Source organism: Barbatula barbatula (assembly GCF_947034865.1).
Source record: "Barbatula barbatula genome assembly, chromosome: 12".
Taxonomy (NCBI): domain Eukaryota; kingdom Metazoa; phylum Chordata; class Actinopteri; order Cypriniformes; family Nemacheilidae; genus Barbatula; species Barbatula barbatula.
In genome coordinates this window covers 3,243,183-3,260,849 of record NC_136775.1, presented here as the reverse complement: position 1 = coordinate 3,260,849, position 17,667 = coordinate 3,243,183, and the positions used below count along the sequence as shown (strand labels likewise).

Genomic DNA, 17,667 nt, shown 5'->3' with positions numbered 1-17,667 from the left:
TGTTGTGGGTGACTGTGTTTATAAACGGTGTGTGTACAGTCTATGTATATAATGGATGTATGGTTATATATATATATAATGTATTTGTATATACAATATGTTCTTTAAATTGGTTTCACCAATTTACTTTTTCCTCAATATGTGTAGAGGTCAAACAAACGTAAGAGAACTTTCTGGACGTATAATATTTACAGCGGCAAGAGTCTTTGGAAGCACTTTTTCGCTCAGGCTGTTTGTCTGAAAGCTATGATGCATCGCCATGCGTCGGCCACAGATGTTGCCAGTCTATAGCTTGCACTCATTTTCACATTGATCGAGGTGTTTTGTAACAAGTTCTGGGTGACCAAGCAATGGTTGTACATAAATCTATCAAATAAATACCTACTGTATGTATGCATATATAAAAATGGTCAGACATGAATCACCTGCTACTCTGCCGCTTGCATTTCCCTTTGCTTTTAATTTTCACAGTGCTGTGTGTCCGATGAAATATTTGGATCGGTGTAGAAAGTCGATCTTGTAAGAAATTTACTTTTTCTCCGAATGTTCCCATTTTACTCCACTGACATTTTATATGAGCTGATGCTTTATTCCCTCATTACTTGACAAGCAACTCTTCCACGCAAGTAATTGCTTTTTTGTCCCCAGTAAATGAATGGAGTTCCCATGATGTGCCTCTTTTTAATACACTTCAGTTGATCTTTGTCAGCCATAAGCCAATTACATTCATCTTTCTTGACAAGCCATAAGCCCCGCCCCCTAAATTTTCAGTTTTTGAAAAGGGCAGACACTTGGGAATTTATTTCTTTTTTTGTATATATATATATATATATACATGTATATTAATAGAAAGAGTGGTATGTCAGAGTGTATTGCCAATGTTTTAGGATTTGTTATGAATGTTGATATTCTGGTTATTGAATTATGATTATTATTATTATTGTAATAATGATATAATGACTGCTGTTATCATTTCATCCTTTAGTTTATTCAATGCTGTTGAAGACTTTCATTTCTTTTTGAATAAATCTGAATTTATATTTTTCGGGTGGGCTAATTATAGAAATAAAATAAATTAAACAGATGAATAAAGAAAGGATTAAATTCCTATTGAATTCATGTACCTTATTGTAAATTCATTTAATCTGTCTATCAAAGTTTCAATTTACTTCATATTATTTCATGGATGAATTTTATAAAACATGTCTGGGTCACATTTAACTTCAAAATCAAAAAGTTAATAGAAACACTTTCCATAGATTTTAAAATTAAAAAATAAAAGTTTTCGATTTATTCAGATCAATGTGGACATGGCCTAAAACCATGGTTTTGTTATTCATGTTAAAAGATATTTTTTTACTAAAAATTTAAAAATCACTTTGTTTTTTCTGAGTCCATACATTTTTTACTTCAGAGCACATAAATAATATATTGAATAGCGAGTTGGATTCAATGCAAAGTCCTATTTGGTTATTTATACTGTGTCAGACACTTCTATTAAATGGACAGTTTATCCCAAAATTAATATTCTGTCATCATTTACTCCCTCTCCAGTTGTTCCAAATCTGTATACATGTCTTTGTTCTGATGAGAACAGAGACAGATATTTGGAATAATGCTTGTAACCAAACAGTTCTTGGCCACCATTGACTAACATAGTGGGAAAATTTCAAAAGTGCCCAAGAAATGATAGCTTCCTTCCAAATATCTTTTTTGTGTTCAACAGAACATAGAAAAGTACAAATAATTTTTTCTACTATGGTAGTCAATGGTGGCCAAGAAGTGTTTGGTTACAAGCATTCTTTCAAATATCTGTGTTCATCAGAACAAATATGTTTATACAAATTTAGAAAAACTTATGGTGAGAACATAATGACAGAATATTGTGTACAATAATTACAATGTGAAATTCTTTTATTGGTTGGTCAAGTATCAAGAGGATGCAATTAAATGAAAACTGCATCAATTATGGAACAAATGTGTTTTACAGAACACTGCAAAAATAAGCATGGTAACTGTAAAAAAACAAAATAAATATAGTTTAAAATATATATATTTTTAATTGATCCTATAAAATTTAGTATAATTTTACTAGAGTAAGATGCTATATTCTATGGTCAGCGTCGATGTTGCAATGCTTTTATATTGTAATGAACGGTCGTGTACTTTCAGCCAGAGTCTGCTTTCAGATCATGCCAGAGGCCTTTCAGCTTGCCTGCAGCCGGGACGCCTCGACCCAGACCATGACCTCCCAAATCTCGCGATAAAAGCAACAGCCGCTGGACGGTTTTGACTAGAAGGGATACAGCTACCGCCACTGGGCATGCGCACTTCAACACCGCATAATTTTGGCAACAAATATTTTTGTATTATTCGAAGGTTAAATTTAGGAAATGTATTGTAATTATATGGCGAGATTCGCACCACTTCCGGCCATTGCTGTATCCCTTCTAGCAACAACCGGAACTGACCTGCTACGCTTGCTTTGACGAAAAAGACGCAATCCGTCACTTCTCGCGATTTTTGCGTCTGTCGCTGAACCGTGCGCAGTGGGAGGGGGAAAAATGGCCGCTCGCGGAGCGACTTTCGCAACGATGATCGACAACAACACAAACACTACCTCCTCGAAATGTGACAGCTGACCAGAACCGACACCAGCACATACATCGGCGGATGGGTATCGAGGCCGGTGGCGAGGGAGGACAGCGACGACAGCGTTAGTGTTTAATCTGAGGGAAAGAGGCGAGTTAGCTATCCTGCTAACGTTAGCCGCGCGCTAAACTGGAGCAGAACGAACCAGAACAAAATAGACTAAACCAGACCAGTACAGCCGCTTTTTCACTTCTAGAATGAGCGGACCGGGTCAGGACAGCGAACCTGAGGCCAAGGTGCTTCATATAAAACGTCTGTACAGGTAAGAACGACGAAGACAGGCCGAACTAACAGGAAACACCTGTATATTTTACATTCATTTACATCTTTTACTTATATCTGTACGAAATCTGATAGATTAGACTTTAATTGTAATGTTAACTGTGTCACTATCATCGCCACGAAATAAACGGTCTAAACTGGAAATATAGTATTTTACATGTGTGCACTTGGTTATTGCCATTATCCCTACAATTTACCAGACGAATTATTGGTCAGGATGCGGTTTCTTATGAATATAGTGTCAGAACTAACATAGAGATCAGTGCGTGTACAAATGGAAATAAATATGTAGGATCAGAACAGCTGACAATCATCTTTAATCTCTAAATCAAATGTCTGTGTTGTTTACATCTTAACCACCTTAAGAGAATCATTAAGTCTTGTATAGAAGTGAAAACATTCAAGTTGAACTTGAAGGGTTATGTTTTTGCATAATTTCCAAATCTGAAGAAATTGAATCATGATTTTACTATACATAAACTCTCAATACCATGCTAACTACCAATTTACCATGGGTTTACTACAGCAACCATTGTTTTACCTTTATTTTTATAGGAAGATTGGTTTTATGCGTATGGTAATAAATCTGCCAGAAAACTGTAACTATAATAAACCTGGATGAATCTTTTAAGACATGTCTGTGTCACATTTACCATGGTATTAGTCAAATTGATTATACAAAAAACATGGGTACTACACTAAATATAAGATACTACACTAATAAAACCATGTTTACATTTTTGTTAGGCAAGATTAAGATTGAAGTTTTATTCTGCTGTTGAAAAGTCTTAATGGTATAGTTCATTCTTCTGCAAAACACAAAAGAAGGTATTTTGAAGAAAGTTGGTAACCAAACAACCCTATTGACTTCCAGTGAGGTTTTGAAACCACATGAGGGTAAATAAATAAAGACGAAGGTAAAAAATTGGGGTAAACCATCCCTTTAAGGGTTATGTTTTTAATGCTAGCCCACCACTAACAAGTTTTAATTTTAGTAATGCATTTTTATGTGTCAGGAAAACATCAATAAATACAAGCGTAAGCTTGTCAGATAAAACCAAATGTTCAGATAAAACCAAATGTTGTCATCGTTTTCATCCTTTATTTTTCTGTTTGTAAAGGGCTGTGGTGGAAACAGTGCACAAGCTGGATGTCATAATCGGCAGTAAGTCATCGTATAGGGAGGTCTTCAAACCTGAGAACATTAGCTTGAGGAACAAGTAAGCATAGTTTTACTCTCTCTGCCACCCAAAGCAATTTTATGAATCTCTCAATTCAAACTTTAAAAAGTATACATTTATTTATTCCTTCAACAGATTACGGGAACTTTGCGTGAAGCTGATGTTCTTGCATCCTGTGGACTATGGGCGCAAGGCAGAAGAACTGCTGTGGAGGAAGGTCTACTATGAGGTCATTCAGGTCATTAAGACCAACAAGAAGGTACTGTTTCCTCGAACTGTTCGCGTCTCGTGATTTAGGGGGGCTCGTGCATTTCCCGTCATGATAAAACACTTCCGCACGCTGTCTCTGCAGCATATTCACAGTCGCAGCACTCTGGAGTGTGCCTACAGGACACATCTGATTGCTGGGGTGGGCTTCTTTCAACACCTGCTGCTCTACATCCAGTCACACTATCAGCTGGAGCTACAGGACTGCATCGACTGGACGCACGTCACTGACCCACTTATCGGTGAGATGTGCTTTTCATATTTCTATTACTGGGTTAGATAACTCAAGAGCTTTGTGTTGGATTGAATCAGAATGAAATGGCAGGTATAACTCACGACTTATTGTTTTTTCTGGTGACTATAGTGCGTAAGAAACCAGTCTCAGCCACCCCTAAAGAGATGGAGTGGGCCCAGATGGCATGTCACAGGTGCCTTGTGTACTTGGGAGATCTTGGTAAGTGTGATGTTTAATTGACTCAAACGTTTGGAAAATCCTTAAACTGTGCAGTGACTATGTCCACGTTATTGGAAATAAATGCAGTATGTAAATGTTTGTAGCACGGTACCAGAACGAACTGGCTGGAGTGGAAGCGGAGCAGCTGGCCGAGCGCTTTTATCACCAGGCCCTCTCTGTAGCCCCTCATGTTGGTGAGAGATTCATCGCTTCTCACATCCTCCAGACACATTTTCCTGGCACTGAACAGCGTGCTTTTTATGATTATATCTTTCGAGCAGTGAATTTGAAATATGTGAAAATATGAAATTAAATGTGATGTTTTTGTACTTTGATTTGCTTGTCTCTTACAGGAATGCCATTTAATCAGTTGGGTACGCTGGCTGGAAGTAAATTTTATAACGTTGAAGCTACTTACTACTATCTGCGCTGGTAAGGAAACAATGCATTTAGTTATCAGGCTGGTTGTGGTAAACCGATTCCAGCATTCAAATACCAACTAGTCAATCATGACATCTTTCCAGTGGTGTTAAGTAATGGAGCAAATGTAATTACTTACTGTACTTAAGTATCTTTTTGGCTACTTTGTAGTTGTACCGAGTATTAAAGATATTAGCAAATTTTACTCTCAACTTGACTACATTGTTTAATATGCATTGCTGTATAGTGTGACATGTATGTACAGTTCCAGCACATCTGTCTATAAATGTGTCAGTGTAACAGACGTGCTATACAGTTTTGCATGTGATTCAGACAGAGCTCAGTGACACATTTTATGTTGATTTGGTTGTTTGTTTTGAACCAATGTGCTGATGGCAGATCTAAACACAACCCATTATAATATTTCTATAAGAGCAAGTCAGGTTTTGATTTTTATGTGTGTTGGTATTTGATATAATACATGATGCGATGCATGGGACATTTTTTAATCCCTGTGCGATCTTACATTATTGCAGCCAAAAAAAACTTCATTTCATATGGCCATAGACTCCACTACTGTTTGAATTTCCAGTATGGCAGATACATTTGGTATTATTTTTGCATGATACCACAATATTTGTTTCTTGGACAGTGTCACAAATAACTTGTGGTGATGAAGGTGCAGTTTTACTTTATTTTTTGTCTGACACTAAAATTCAACTTATTTCTGCAATTCTCGATCTGTGATCTTTGAAAAGTCTTTGGCCACTCAAAATATTCAATTTGCTGTGGATTAAGACAATTTAGACACCCATTCTCTTCCAAGGCGGATTTTCAACATCTCCAATCCATTAAAACATATTCAGTATTGCCTTGATGTTTGAAAATAGAATTTTTTATTGTTTAAACCATTTTCGTTAAAACCCACTTTTTATTTTGTGTAGCTCAACAATATTTTGCTACTCATCAGAACTATATTCTTTGGTTTTATCAATTTTTATGAATGATTAAGGGGGAATTTAAATGCAGTGCGGTTGCATTATCAGGTAGTTGACATCCCTGGTGTTGCTATTAAGTGGGAAGAGAACATCACCTCAGCCAAAACCAGCATGTCCGGTGCAAAACGACTTTGACTTTTGTAATTTTACTTAACATTATTTGATTTATCCGTTTTACTGAAGAGAGATTTTTGAGGATATTGGTTTTCCTTATGAGCGCTTGATCTTAACTGAGTGTTTGGAATAGACGTAGACTATGGTGAAGACCTTGATTTGCTATTTTGAGGTGTTCAATTTGATTAATTTGCTCTCCTCACGAATCTACTGTTTCTTGATTTTCACTGACATGTCTCTTAAGTGTTGAGGACTAGTGCTGCTTTGAGCCTACATTAGGTATGAGTAAAATATTCAAGTACTGTTAAAATGAGATTCTCTAAGACTTTAACTTCGTTTTGGAATTCATGATTTGTAACTTGTAAGGTCATTTTCACTGCAAGTTATCTGTACTTTTACTCAAGTATGGTTTACAGGTACTCCTTACACCTCTGCTAATTTCTTTAAGATCCTTTGGAATTTTTCTGTGTGATGACACAGTAGTTTTAAATAAAAAAGATCATAAATGGCCAGGGTGAGATGGGAGAACCACATTCTTTAATTCATCTACATGTTGTTTTTCATGTGAAGTGATGGTGTAGTTACATAACCATTGTGGGAAAATAAAAAAAGAATGATTATTTGTCGTACAAACACAAGTATGATTGATGTTCGAAAAATTTGATAACTCTGCATGATCCTGACAGACTGGTTTTCCCTGTTGAACAGTATTCAGTCTGAGACTCCATTTGATGGGGCCTATGGGAATTTAAAGCGTCTTTTTGACAAGGCAGCCAAGATGTACCATCAGGTGAAGAAACAAGAGATGAAGAAACTGTCACCATCACGCCAGAGGTGCGTTCCTTCACTTTTAGATGCGGAAGACAATAAAGAAATGTTTTTCAAACTTGAGTGATTCACATTTTACTGTTGGGTACAGCAGGGTCTAGCGGCCTTTCTCTGCTGTACTACTCCTGTTTTCACTCTGTTCTTTAATGAAACATTTTATACTATAATTATTCGGCAACAAGATGACAGTTAATTTATTTATTACACAGTTAGTTTATACAGTTTTTTTGTTAGTGGTATTTGCTAAAAATGCTTTGGGTCATTGAGGTGTACGGTCTACTCTTTTTCCAAGCTAGATTTTCTAAATCTTTCCCCTACAAGTTTTCTGTCACGCACCTATAGGTGTAACATCTTTCTCACTTTAGGTCAAAAGACATCAAGAGGCTGCTAGTGAGCTTCATGTATTTGCAAAGTCTGCTGCAGCCCAAGAACAGGTGATTACTTTCAAGACCTTCTGTAGGCAAAATATATGACATGAGAATAAAATGACGATAACCTCTTGTGTTTTCAGTCTGATGGAGACGGAGCTGACGTCACTGTGCCAGTCTGTGCTGGAGGACTTTAATCTGGTGCTGTTCTATCTGCCACTTCCTGCTCATGGCAGTCATTCGGCCAGCGAGGAGGAGGAGGAGCACGACTCAATCTGCTCTGTGCTTCCCGACAGCCTCATATTCAAGATGGTGGTAACTTGCCTTATGGTGGTGCACAGCTTGAAGAGAGGGGGTAAATGTGGATTCTAATTCATGTCAGGCTGACCTGTCACATTGGTGATGGACAAATTGAATCACTAGGTCTTATTGACATGATTATGTGTTCTGTCTGATTTTTGCTATGTTTTTTCAGCATCGAAGCAGTACAGTGCCTCCATCGCCTTCACATTGGCTCTGTTTTCACATCTGGTCAATCATGTAAATATACGACTGCAAGCTGAACTGGAGGAGGGCGAGAGTGTTGTTCCAACCCTGCCCACGGATAACACCGGTACTAGAAAAATGCACCTCTGTTTCTCACTTTTCTGTTGGGAATGTACTGATGACATTTGACACTTTAGATTTGTATCAATACATTTTTATCATTCTTAGAAGGAAGGGCAGCATTGTGTCAGTAGCGAGCCTGTGATGCCTTTAAATGCTGTTCGCTAGACAACTCACTTAAATCACGTGACTGCTCAAAAATAACCATCATGACTTTGTTCTTAGACGAGCCTGAGGCCAGAGATCCAAGCAGCGCAACTCCATCTGAAGACAGAACCCTGCAGAACGGCTCCCTGGAGGATGAGGAAGAGTTTGGAGATGAGGAGAAAGAAAATGAAGACGAGCCTACAGGGAACGGACGGGCGGTGGAAGTCAAGAAAGGAGTGGAGAACAAGAGGTCAGCGGATGAGAAGCAAAAACAGAAGAGGAAGTTCTCGCGTCTTTCCATGCTCCGACGACGCCGATGCGCTCACAAAGAGGATGAGAGCGACCTGAGCGAAGGCTTTGAGAGTGATGAAGAGGAGGATGAGGAGGATGGTGTACCAGTCGACAGTCTGGGATCATCCAAGGTCCAGTTGAACTCTTTAGGGAGGGAAGGACGAAGGGAACTGCCTGCGGTGGACGGCAGGTGGGAAAGCGGTTCGGAGGAGGAAGAAGGGGGCACGGCCTTTGACGTCGAGACGGATTCTGACATGAACAGTCAGGAATCTCGCTCGGACCTGGAAGACATGGAAGATGCGGAAAACGCGCCGCAAAATCAGCAAGAGGAACATGAGCAGCCACCACCATCTAGAGAGGAGAACTCAACCCCGCCAGCAACCAATGGCCCTCTAGTGTCTAATGATGCCAGCATCAGCAGTAACCTGCAGGCCATGTCTTCTCAGCTTTTCCAGTCCAAACGCTGCTTCCGGCTTGCTCCCACATTCAGCAATGTGCTGCTTCACCCCCCAGCTACCACTAACCCCACCCTAGACTCCAACCCCAAACCTTCCCAAGAATCCAAACCCCCTCCTGAAATCACTTCCAGTACGAGTCCAGAGCTTGTTAATGGAACCAATAATACAAGTATGTTGTTTAAGATTAATTACACGTGTCATACGGTATTGTAATTGGTCTTTTATCTAAATCAGTTGTGTTTTCTATACTCAGATGCTGAATCTGATTCCGAGGGCAGCGAACACAGCAACCAATCGATTCACAGTGAGAAAACCCTTTCTGAGCGGCTTGAGATTCTGACCAATCAGGGTCTCATCCAAATAGTCAAGGTTTTTTTGGATTGGCTGAAGACAAACACTGACATCATTGTGATGTGCGCACAGGTACGTCGATCTACGTTTTAAATCTTTCTGAAGTAAACAGTAGAAGCATAATTTTTGCTCCCTAGCCAGATGATTATATGGACACTGAATTGTGGTCTTCCCAAACAGAGTTCTCAGAGCTTGTGGAACAGACTCTCAGTCCTGCTTAACTTACTACCAGACGGCAACAAGGTTTTGGAAGCAGGTGAGAGAAATATTCCAAAATGTCCAGTTATTCTCTTTAAAGGAACAGTTCACCCAAAAAATGCTGTCTTTATTTACTCACTCTCGAATTGGTCCAAATTTGTATACAGTTTTTTTGTTCTGATGAACACAGAGAAATATATTTGGAAGAATGCTTGTAACCAAACTGTTCTTGGGCACCATTGACTACCATAGTAGCAAACATTGTAGTAAAAAATGCCCCAGAACTGTTTGCTCTCCTACATTCTTCAAAATATGTGTTCAACAGATCAAAGACATGAATAAATCAAGCAGAAAGTGTTAGTTCTGGGGTGTTTTTTGAGTCAAGCTTGCATCAGCTGATACTCCTCTACCTATAGAAATATGACGCAATCACAGCCTCCTCCCTCCCCAGCTCCACCTCACATTTAGAATCGGGACTCGTCTTCTGTTATTCCTTTTCATAAGTCTCAACTACATTTAAGTTATGTGTTACACATAAATGTCTTTGAAAAAGAATGACATCTGCTTGTTCTGTTTCGTTTACCCTAAGGGGGGGGGGGTTATCGCTGAGTTATGCCCAGAACAGAACCATACCACCAATCTTTACTGTATGCTAATTGTCAATCATTTTGACGGTTGTGAACCTGACAGGAAGACATTTTTCCTACTATGGTAGTCAATGGTGGCCAAGAGATCTATGTTTATCAAAATAGAAATTTATACAGATTTGTAACAACTCAAGGGTGAGTAAATAATGACAGACTTTTCAATTTCTGGGTGAACTGTTTCTGGTGAAAGTCACATTCTTAAGGAAGCTAATTTCTCTGGATCTCCTACAGATCTGGGTCTTAATAAGGAGGTGACCGAACTCCTGAATAAGTCTGAGCAGCCCGGATTGGTCCAGACTCTGCTGTTGCCTGAGGATCTGGCACTCCGCCATATTCCTGCGCTAAGCTCGGCCCATCGACGTCTGGATTTCACAGGCCAGAGACCTTCTCTTAGCCCTTTGGAAGAGGTAACTATATCCAAGTTTTGGGTCTGAACACTGTGATCACTTGGACACCATAACTGGGATGAACAATCCACACAGTTTGAGCAGTCAGGCATCTGTTGAAATTCACTTATTATATCTGCATATATTTAAAATATAGTGCTAACAGCTCGCCGACTATCAAGTTAGAAGGTTAAGATAGTTTGGGAAAATGTGGCATTATATTGAACTGAAATGCAGACTCCTTTACATAACTACTCAAATCTGCTTAAGAATCCAACAGTGATGTGACTGTGATATAAAAATATATAATTCTTGAGAAATAATTTTTAATTAAGTCAGGATATAAAGAGATTTTGTTTTTATTCTAGCTCTATATAAACTGAGACCAGATATAAAAAAGCCATAATTGTATGCCAAAATAAAATAAAAAGGCATCTTCTTGAGGCTTACTGATGTAAAGTATGTCTCTCAAGTGTTATAATGTAACGTAATGAATCGTTAAGGGACAAACAAGTATTATCTCCTGGCTAATTGGAATCCAAATACATCATGCAACAGCATTGTGTAAACATAGTTAACATTCAGTCAATGTTCTTTGAAGAATCTCATGTTTCTTTTTTCCTTCCTGCTGTTGTCCAGTGTGTGGTGCGCTTGTGCTGTATTCGCAGCTTTGGACACTTCCTCACTAATCTCCAAGGCAACGTGTTGCACTTCAATCCAGAGGCGGGCATCTTCACCAGCATCAGCCAATCAGAGCAGGAGAACCTTGTTCAACAGGCCAAGGCCCAGTTCCGCATGGTAAACACACATATATTTATTTTTTATTTAAGAGATGCATACAAATAATTGTGGGGTAATGCTAACTTTACGTTAAACTAGAAAAGTTTCTCTCAAAGTCTTGAAATGACTATCAAACGTCGAAATATCGTCACATGCCTTGGTTCTTGGTTTGAGCTCTCAGCAGTTGTAACGGTGCTAAATGCATGCAAAAATAGCCATGAAAAGGGCCTCAAAATGACAGGGTCTACACAGACACGTCTGCGGCAAAGAGTACGGGGGTTTTCATAAAACCTCACCGCATTTTGGAGTTCTTGCTTGAGAGCCGTATGTTGCCAAGCAACCGCGCAGCCCTTACGGGTAGAACAAATGATGCTTGAAGTGCCACCTTGCTGTGCTCGTGAAGAGGTGGCTCTTTTTGCTACAATTTCATTAAAACCTTCAGGGGCTGCGAATAAAAAGAATGTCTTTCAGTTCATGACAAGCTCATAGAAATAAGGCTGAATTCAAGAGATGGACTCGTCTCATAAGACTCCACTATAACCCCATCATCATAACCATATGAGCTCTCTGACACTATAGTTAACCAAATCCACAGTTGTTCACTTTTTACAAATATGTGTCATTAATTCAGGTACATATAGATTGTGTTAGATGTAGAACTAATGCAATATACTTGTATGATATGTGTGTGTTGCTTCTATTATTGCATTACTATAAAAGAAATAAGAGTAATGTAATGATGTGTTGTGTGGAAGTTCTGTTGACCTCGACTCTTTTGATCCGCAGGCAGAAGAGGAAGCCCGTAGAAACCGGCTCATGAGAGACATGGCCCAGCTGCGTCTGCAGGTCAGACCAGCTGCCGGTTATTTTTACTGTCTTTAATGCTGTTCGTGTTCATAAATCCGACACTTAATTGGAGCCGTAATGAATTGTTTCCCTGTCTGCTGGTCGTCTTCCACGCAGTTGGAGGTCTCTCAGTTGGAAGGAAGTCTGCAGCAGCCTAAAGCCCAGTCCTCAATGTCTCCATACCTGGTGCCAGACACCGCTGCTCTGTGCCAGCACCTGGGTCTGCTCAGACAGCTGGCTGCCAGCGGCTGCTTCATCATCATCATTCCTCGCACAGGTCAGCCCACACGCCTCCTGTTAGCTGATTATTCCAATTCTGTTGTGCAGTGGTCTTAGAAAACCTAAGGGATTATAGAAAAATATTTGAGGCCTGGATAAATCTTACAAATTAACCAAAATATACTTGCTTCCGGAAAGGTTATGCTGTAAAACAGCACAGAAAGACCATCCAACAAGTAGGTTGGTTCATTTTAGCTGCAACTTCAACTTCATTCAAAAGTTAAAAAGTGAATTGTAGGCTACTCTAAAGATTTATGTATATTGCCACTCTTTTTTTGTTAGTGAAGAACTGAATCATATATACAGGTATATCACATATATACTTTAGGTTGATTTATTCATGTGGAGTACATGATGTGTGAGCGTACGTGCGCATGCAGTCAGCGGATATGAGAGACGTGTGTAAGTCAGCAGAGACTCGCGGTACGGTGGATCCAGACAGGCTGGGTGCACATACGTTTACATGTTTACTTGCGGCTTTTCGTGTGCTGACGATTGGCCGCGCTTCTGGCAACAGAAGATCGGCTTGGAATCGGCAAGTTGAGAGACTGAACTGCCGGTCACAGCGATCAAGCAAAAAAACGGCACATTACGGTCTTTGGTTGTTCAATTGGTGCACCTCTAGTTTTCACTCTTTCTCTACTGCTCCTGTCTGCTCCTCTGTGTTTTCACGTGAGGTGTGCATTCTGTAAAAGGTCCAGGTGCTGCGCCGCTCTTGCAGTTGACTTTCTACTTATTTGTTCCAAAGACGTCACGTTATTATATTTAGTAACGTTTTAAAAAACGATTTTTTACTCCCACCTCAATTTAGTTTTTTAATAAACTAAATTATTAGTGTTTGTGCTGAGTGCATGACAGAGATTAATTCTGCTCTCTTACAGTAATTGACGGTCTGGACATACTAAAGAAAGAGAATGCCGGAGCGAGAGATAGCATCCGTTTCCTGGAGGCAGAGTTTCGGAAGGGAAACAGGTACATTTTGACATCAGCTTCAGATTTTAAGTTGCAGGAATAGTAGTGTAGATTTAAGAGTGTAGTGAACCGCCATCTACATCGTCAGCTGCTATGATTTTGTAGCTGATAATGGTTATATGTTGTTCCCTATTAGGCAATTCCAGCATTATGGATGTGACATTTTTAGTCAACACTCGAAATATACATTTTAAAGATAATGTATTTATTACTAGTATATCTGTATATATTTTACTAAACCCCTGATGATGGAGTCCAGACATCAGAAAAATATCTGTCTGTAAACTTCTATATAAGTGTTAAAAGAGGTCGAAATCAACAGGTTATGGATGTGAAGAGGGACACAGTGTTTTAACATACCACAACATGGGTAACACAAAATAGTTACTGTATTTAAATTTTCATGTGCTTGTTTATGAGGAATATGGACAGTTATGAAGCACAAAATAGGCTTTAAAAACTTAAGGCTAAGATTGACATTTGAATCGAATTACCCATTAGAAAGCTTAGTAGGTCACACCATTTTACATTCTAAGAACAGCTTTCTCTCATATTATCATGCTACCATTAAAATGCCACAGAAGAGAATTTATGTAATGTATTAAAATCTACCCATAACACGAAAATTGACATGTTTTGTGTGAATGCTTTTCACTTGTGCCACAGATACATCCGCTGTCAGAAAGAGTCGGGAAGAAGTTTTGAGAGGGATAAATTAAAGCGACAGGATGTAGAAGCCTGGTAACGTATATACATGACCTCCTGTTTCAGTTTAAACCCTGTAGGATTGTCTGCAGACGGAATCTCAGTGCTACAGGACCTGCATGTGTGTTTAAATGATGCAGTGTTGGATTGATCTTTCTCACAGGCACCTGTATAAGATGGTGGACAGCTGTCGACAGCTCACAGGATCTCAGAACAACGGAGACGAGGACACGGCGGGGATGGTGACCATTTTGACGGGAAACTCGGTGGAGAAGATGACTGAAAGATCAGATACTATGAAGGTCTACTCTATTCTCTGCTTTTAAGTTCCTTTTACTGTCAAGCCACTGAATCTCATGCTAACTTTCCGTTTGATATTTAATTGCGGTTGCAGGCGGCTGTCCAGGCGGTGGGTGCCGCGGGCATGGAGCTGAAGAACATCACAGAGTTCTATAAGCAGTGGAAGGAAATGGGTTGAGAGACACAGCATGGGACGCAGGGGTCGGCTCGGCGTTCGGCTGATCACACACTCATTCCCCTCTCTCTCTCTCTCTCTCTCTCTCTCTCTCTCCCACTTTACTGCTCTGTCTGCATCTGCGTCTCCAGGACAAACCACTCGAAGACGCAGAGTCGGAAGTAAGGAGGGTGCAGAAAGTGTGTGGAGAAGAGAAGACAGAGACACAGGGGGCTTTAACGTACAACAGCGCGTCCTCGACCCAACGCAGGAGGGTTGAAAGAAGCAATGGGGTGAAATAAATGTTTAAATGCCCCTGGGGTGTTATAACCAAACATGTATACCTATGAAATGAGTGTATATGTTTTCGAGAGAGAAACGAACATTTGTGTGCATATACACAAGAAACCCATTATTCTAAATGTATAGATCTTTTTATTTTAGTCTTTACGCTACAGTCATGGGGTTCGTGCACTGCCGCATAGATGTCTGTGTTTAACCGGCAGGTGACCCAACCACAAGGCTTCAACAAGGATCGCACCAGAAATCAGCCGTGATCCAGTTTAGCATTTACTCTTGGTACAAAGGGGCTTTTGCTCCCAGGGGCAAGAAGGAATTCAGAGTTATTGGTGTACATTTTGTTTCTTTTTGATGATTTTTTTTCTTTCCTACGTGGCCTCCCCTTCTTTTTGCTGTGTACCTTTGTGGTTTAATGTATTGTGTTATCTGTGTATGAACAGGATGGAATAAGTCAGGCTTTTATTTGATTTTATTTTTGTATGTCGTATCTTTGCTGTGCAGAACACAGTAATGAGGGTCGGGGTAGAGATTCTTCATGGGTTCGAGCATTCTCGCATTACGGCACTTGCATCACGCTCTGCTTCGCTGACGGACGTGGAGGTGTTTCTGCTTAGCAGATCTAGACCCAGACCTTTACCATCACATTCGCATAGTAATTGTCCCATATTGCACAACGCAAAGGAATAAAATGTATGTGTGAGGCAGTGCATTAAACAATAAAAAAAGATTTCATCTACAATTTCTCTTTGTAAGGTTTTTGTCTTTTTGCATTTCACAGCCAGGGGGATTGATAGAGAGAAGATTATACAGAACAGTAGGCCATCTGTGTTCATTTAGGAAATTTGTCTTAATGTTTTACTGTCGTGACGACATTAACAGAATAACAGTATTGCAATGGTCTGTTTGTTAAAGATTATTCTAAAAGCATGAGCTTAATCTCTTTTTCACTTGATAGTTGTAGTTTACAACATGAACAAATAAAAAACTAATCTGTACATAAACTATTTAGTTTTTCTGTGCAATTCTTTTTCAGTGTGCATTGAAGATTAGATTGTATTTCTGTTTTATCTCATCTTTCTACTTGCCTTAAGCTCGTACACTTGAGTAAGGCATTATTATCCAAAAGACTGCTTTGCACTTAAAAATGTTTCTCTTAAGGTTTATGTTACCAGTATTTAAAAGCCCACCAGGTTATAGGCGCCTAACCATCATGATCTATTTGGACCGTGCATGTCTCCGTGTCCCCATTCCACTATCCTCCGTCTCGTGCCTTCAACTACGCTGGGCCGTTTGCCGAGGTCTCATTGTGGCTTTATGGCCAGTTCGCTGGCAGAGACCCCAGTGCTACCCTGACATTGAATGGCCGGGCTTTGCCCCACTTTAAGGGACGATTTATTTGCAGTCATGTCCAATGCTCAAATGGACCTGGGGGTTTCAGTGGAGTGGAGGAGGAGATGGTGGCACCACTAAATCATAATGCTGGGCTCATCATAGTTCAATGTTCAGTAACATAAAACATTAGAAACCATTACAGAAATTCTAATGGGCTCGATGGTCATAATGTTCGATGGCCATTTTTGAACTTTTGCAATCTGGCCGGCGCTTCAGAGCCGCAAATACCAGGACAGTCAGGCACAAGAACGGTTTCTTCCCCCAGGCAATCTATCCATGAACAGTTAAATGTTCCCCACTTATGCAATAAAAATGTGCAATATCATTATATTTATTTGTTACCCCTCCATCCTAGTACATCCCACTCAATCCTATCCAGTTATCATTTCTAGCACAATTGTTTATACACTTATTTATTTGCCTATTTTTTGTCTGTGTGTTGTTGTCTCTGTGTACTGGAAGTTGGAACAAATTCCTTGTATGCGCAAGCATACTTTGCAATAAAGCTCTTTCTGATTCTGATAATGGGAACTGTACTGGTATTCGATGGGAACTAATGGTCTCTGGTGAGGTGTTGAATTCTTCTAGGGCAGGGATTTCCAACCTTTTTGAAAGCGAGGGCTACCAAAATTTCTAAATCCTCTAGAGGGCTACTTGTTGATAACATACATTCAAACTTTAAACATGTGATGCCTTGTTATATATTCTTTCAGATAAGCTTATAACACTTGCTAAAAATAAACTTTCATGACGATGTAGCACTTGGCTACAGTCACATATTTGTCAGCTGTCTTGAGCATTATTGGTGAGCCCTGTGTTTAGCGGGCACCTTACAGAGTTCATGCGGGCTACCAGGTGCCCACGGGCACCACATGGAGACCACTGTTCTAGGGGATCTTATCTAGCAGATGGCAATAAACAGAACACCATGAAATCCTGCTGAAATAAGACCCAATCCTAACAACTACATTGTTTGGGGTTAGAACAATTCATTGGCTTAAGTAAAAATATTTGTGTTTATGTTATAATCACATTTTAAAAGCAATATAAGCACAGCAGAGCTGTAGTTTACAGCCATTCAACCCTCTTTTTATGCAGTTGTATATACTTGTTTCTTTAATACTGTACATGTTTAGTGTAAAAAACATATCCTTAAATTGTTAACTTGAACTATTCTATTACATTGAATATGGCCAGACTGACCTCTGCACAATTGAAAAATACACTTGAATCCTAACTTTAATATCCAATACACTAAGGTTTTATTCAGACTGGGACACAGTCAGACATT

At 39.6% G+C, this 17,667-nt stretch overlaps 1 protein-coding gene across 1 annotated transcript; it reads left to right on the top strand.

The window, feature by feature from the left end:
• The first annotated feature begins 2,310 nt into the window (after nucleotides 1-2,310).
• smg5 (SMG5 nonsense mediated mRNA decay factor) lies at nucleotides 2,311-15,986 on the top strand. Its single transcript, XM_079469298.1, has 22 exons — nucleotides 2,311-2,914; nucleotides 4,056-4,154; nucleotides 4,251-4,374; nucleotides 4,468-4,624; nucleotides 4,747-4,836; nucleotides 4,941-5,030; nucleotides 5,190-5,268; nucleotides 7,077-7,202; nucleotides 7,562-7,630; nucleotides 7,708-7,919; nucleotides 8,040-8,177; nucleotides 8,396-9,235; nucleotides 9,320-9,489; nucleotides 9,598-9,673; nucleotides 10,494-10,669; nucleotides 11,288-11,446; nucleotides 12,215-12,274; nucleotides 12,392-12,551; nucleotides 13,435-13,525; nucleotides 14,192-14,266; nucleotides 14,394-14,532; nucleotides 14,625-15,986. Exons 1-22 carry the CDS (start codon nucleotides 2,850-2,852, stop codon nucleotides 14,706-14,708), a joined length of 3,279 nt encoding a protein of 1,092 aa, XP_079325424.1. The 5' UTR covers nucleotides 2,311-2,849; the 3' UTR covers nucleotides 14,709-15,986.
• The last annotated feature ends 1,681 nt before the right edge of the window (nucleotides 15,987-17,667 follow it).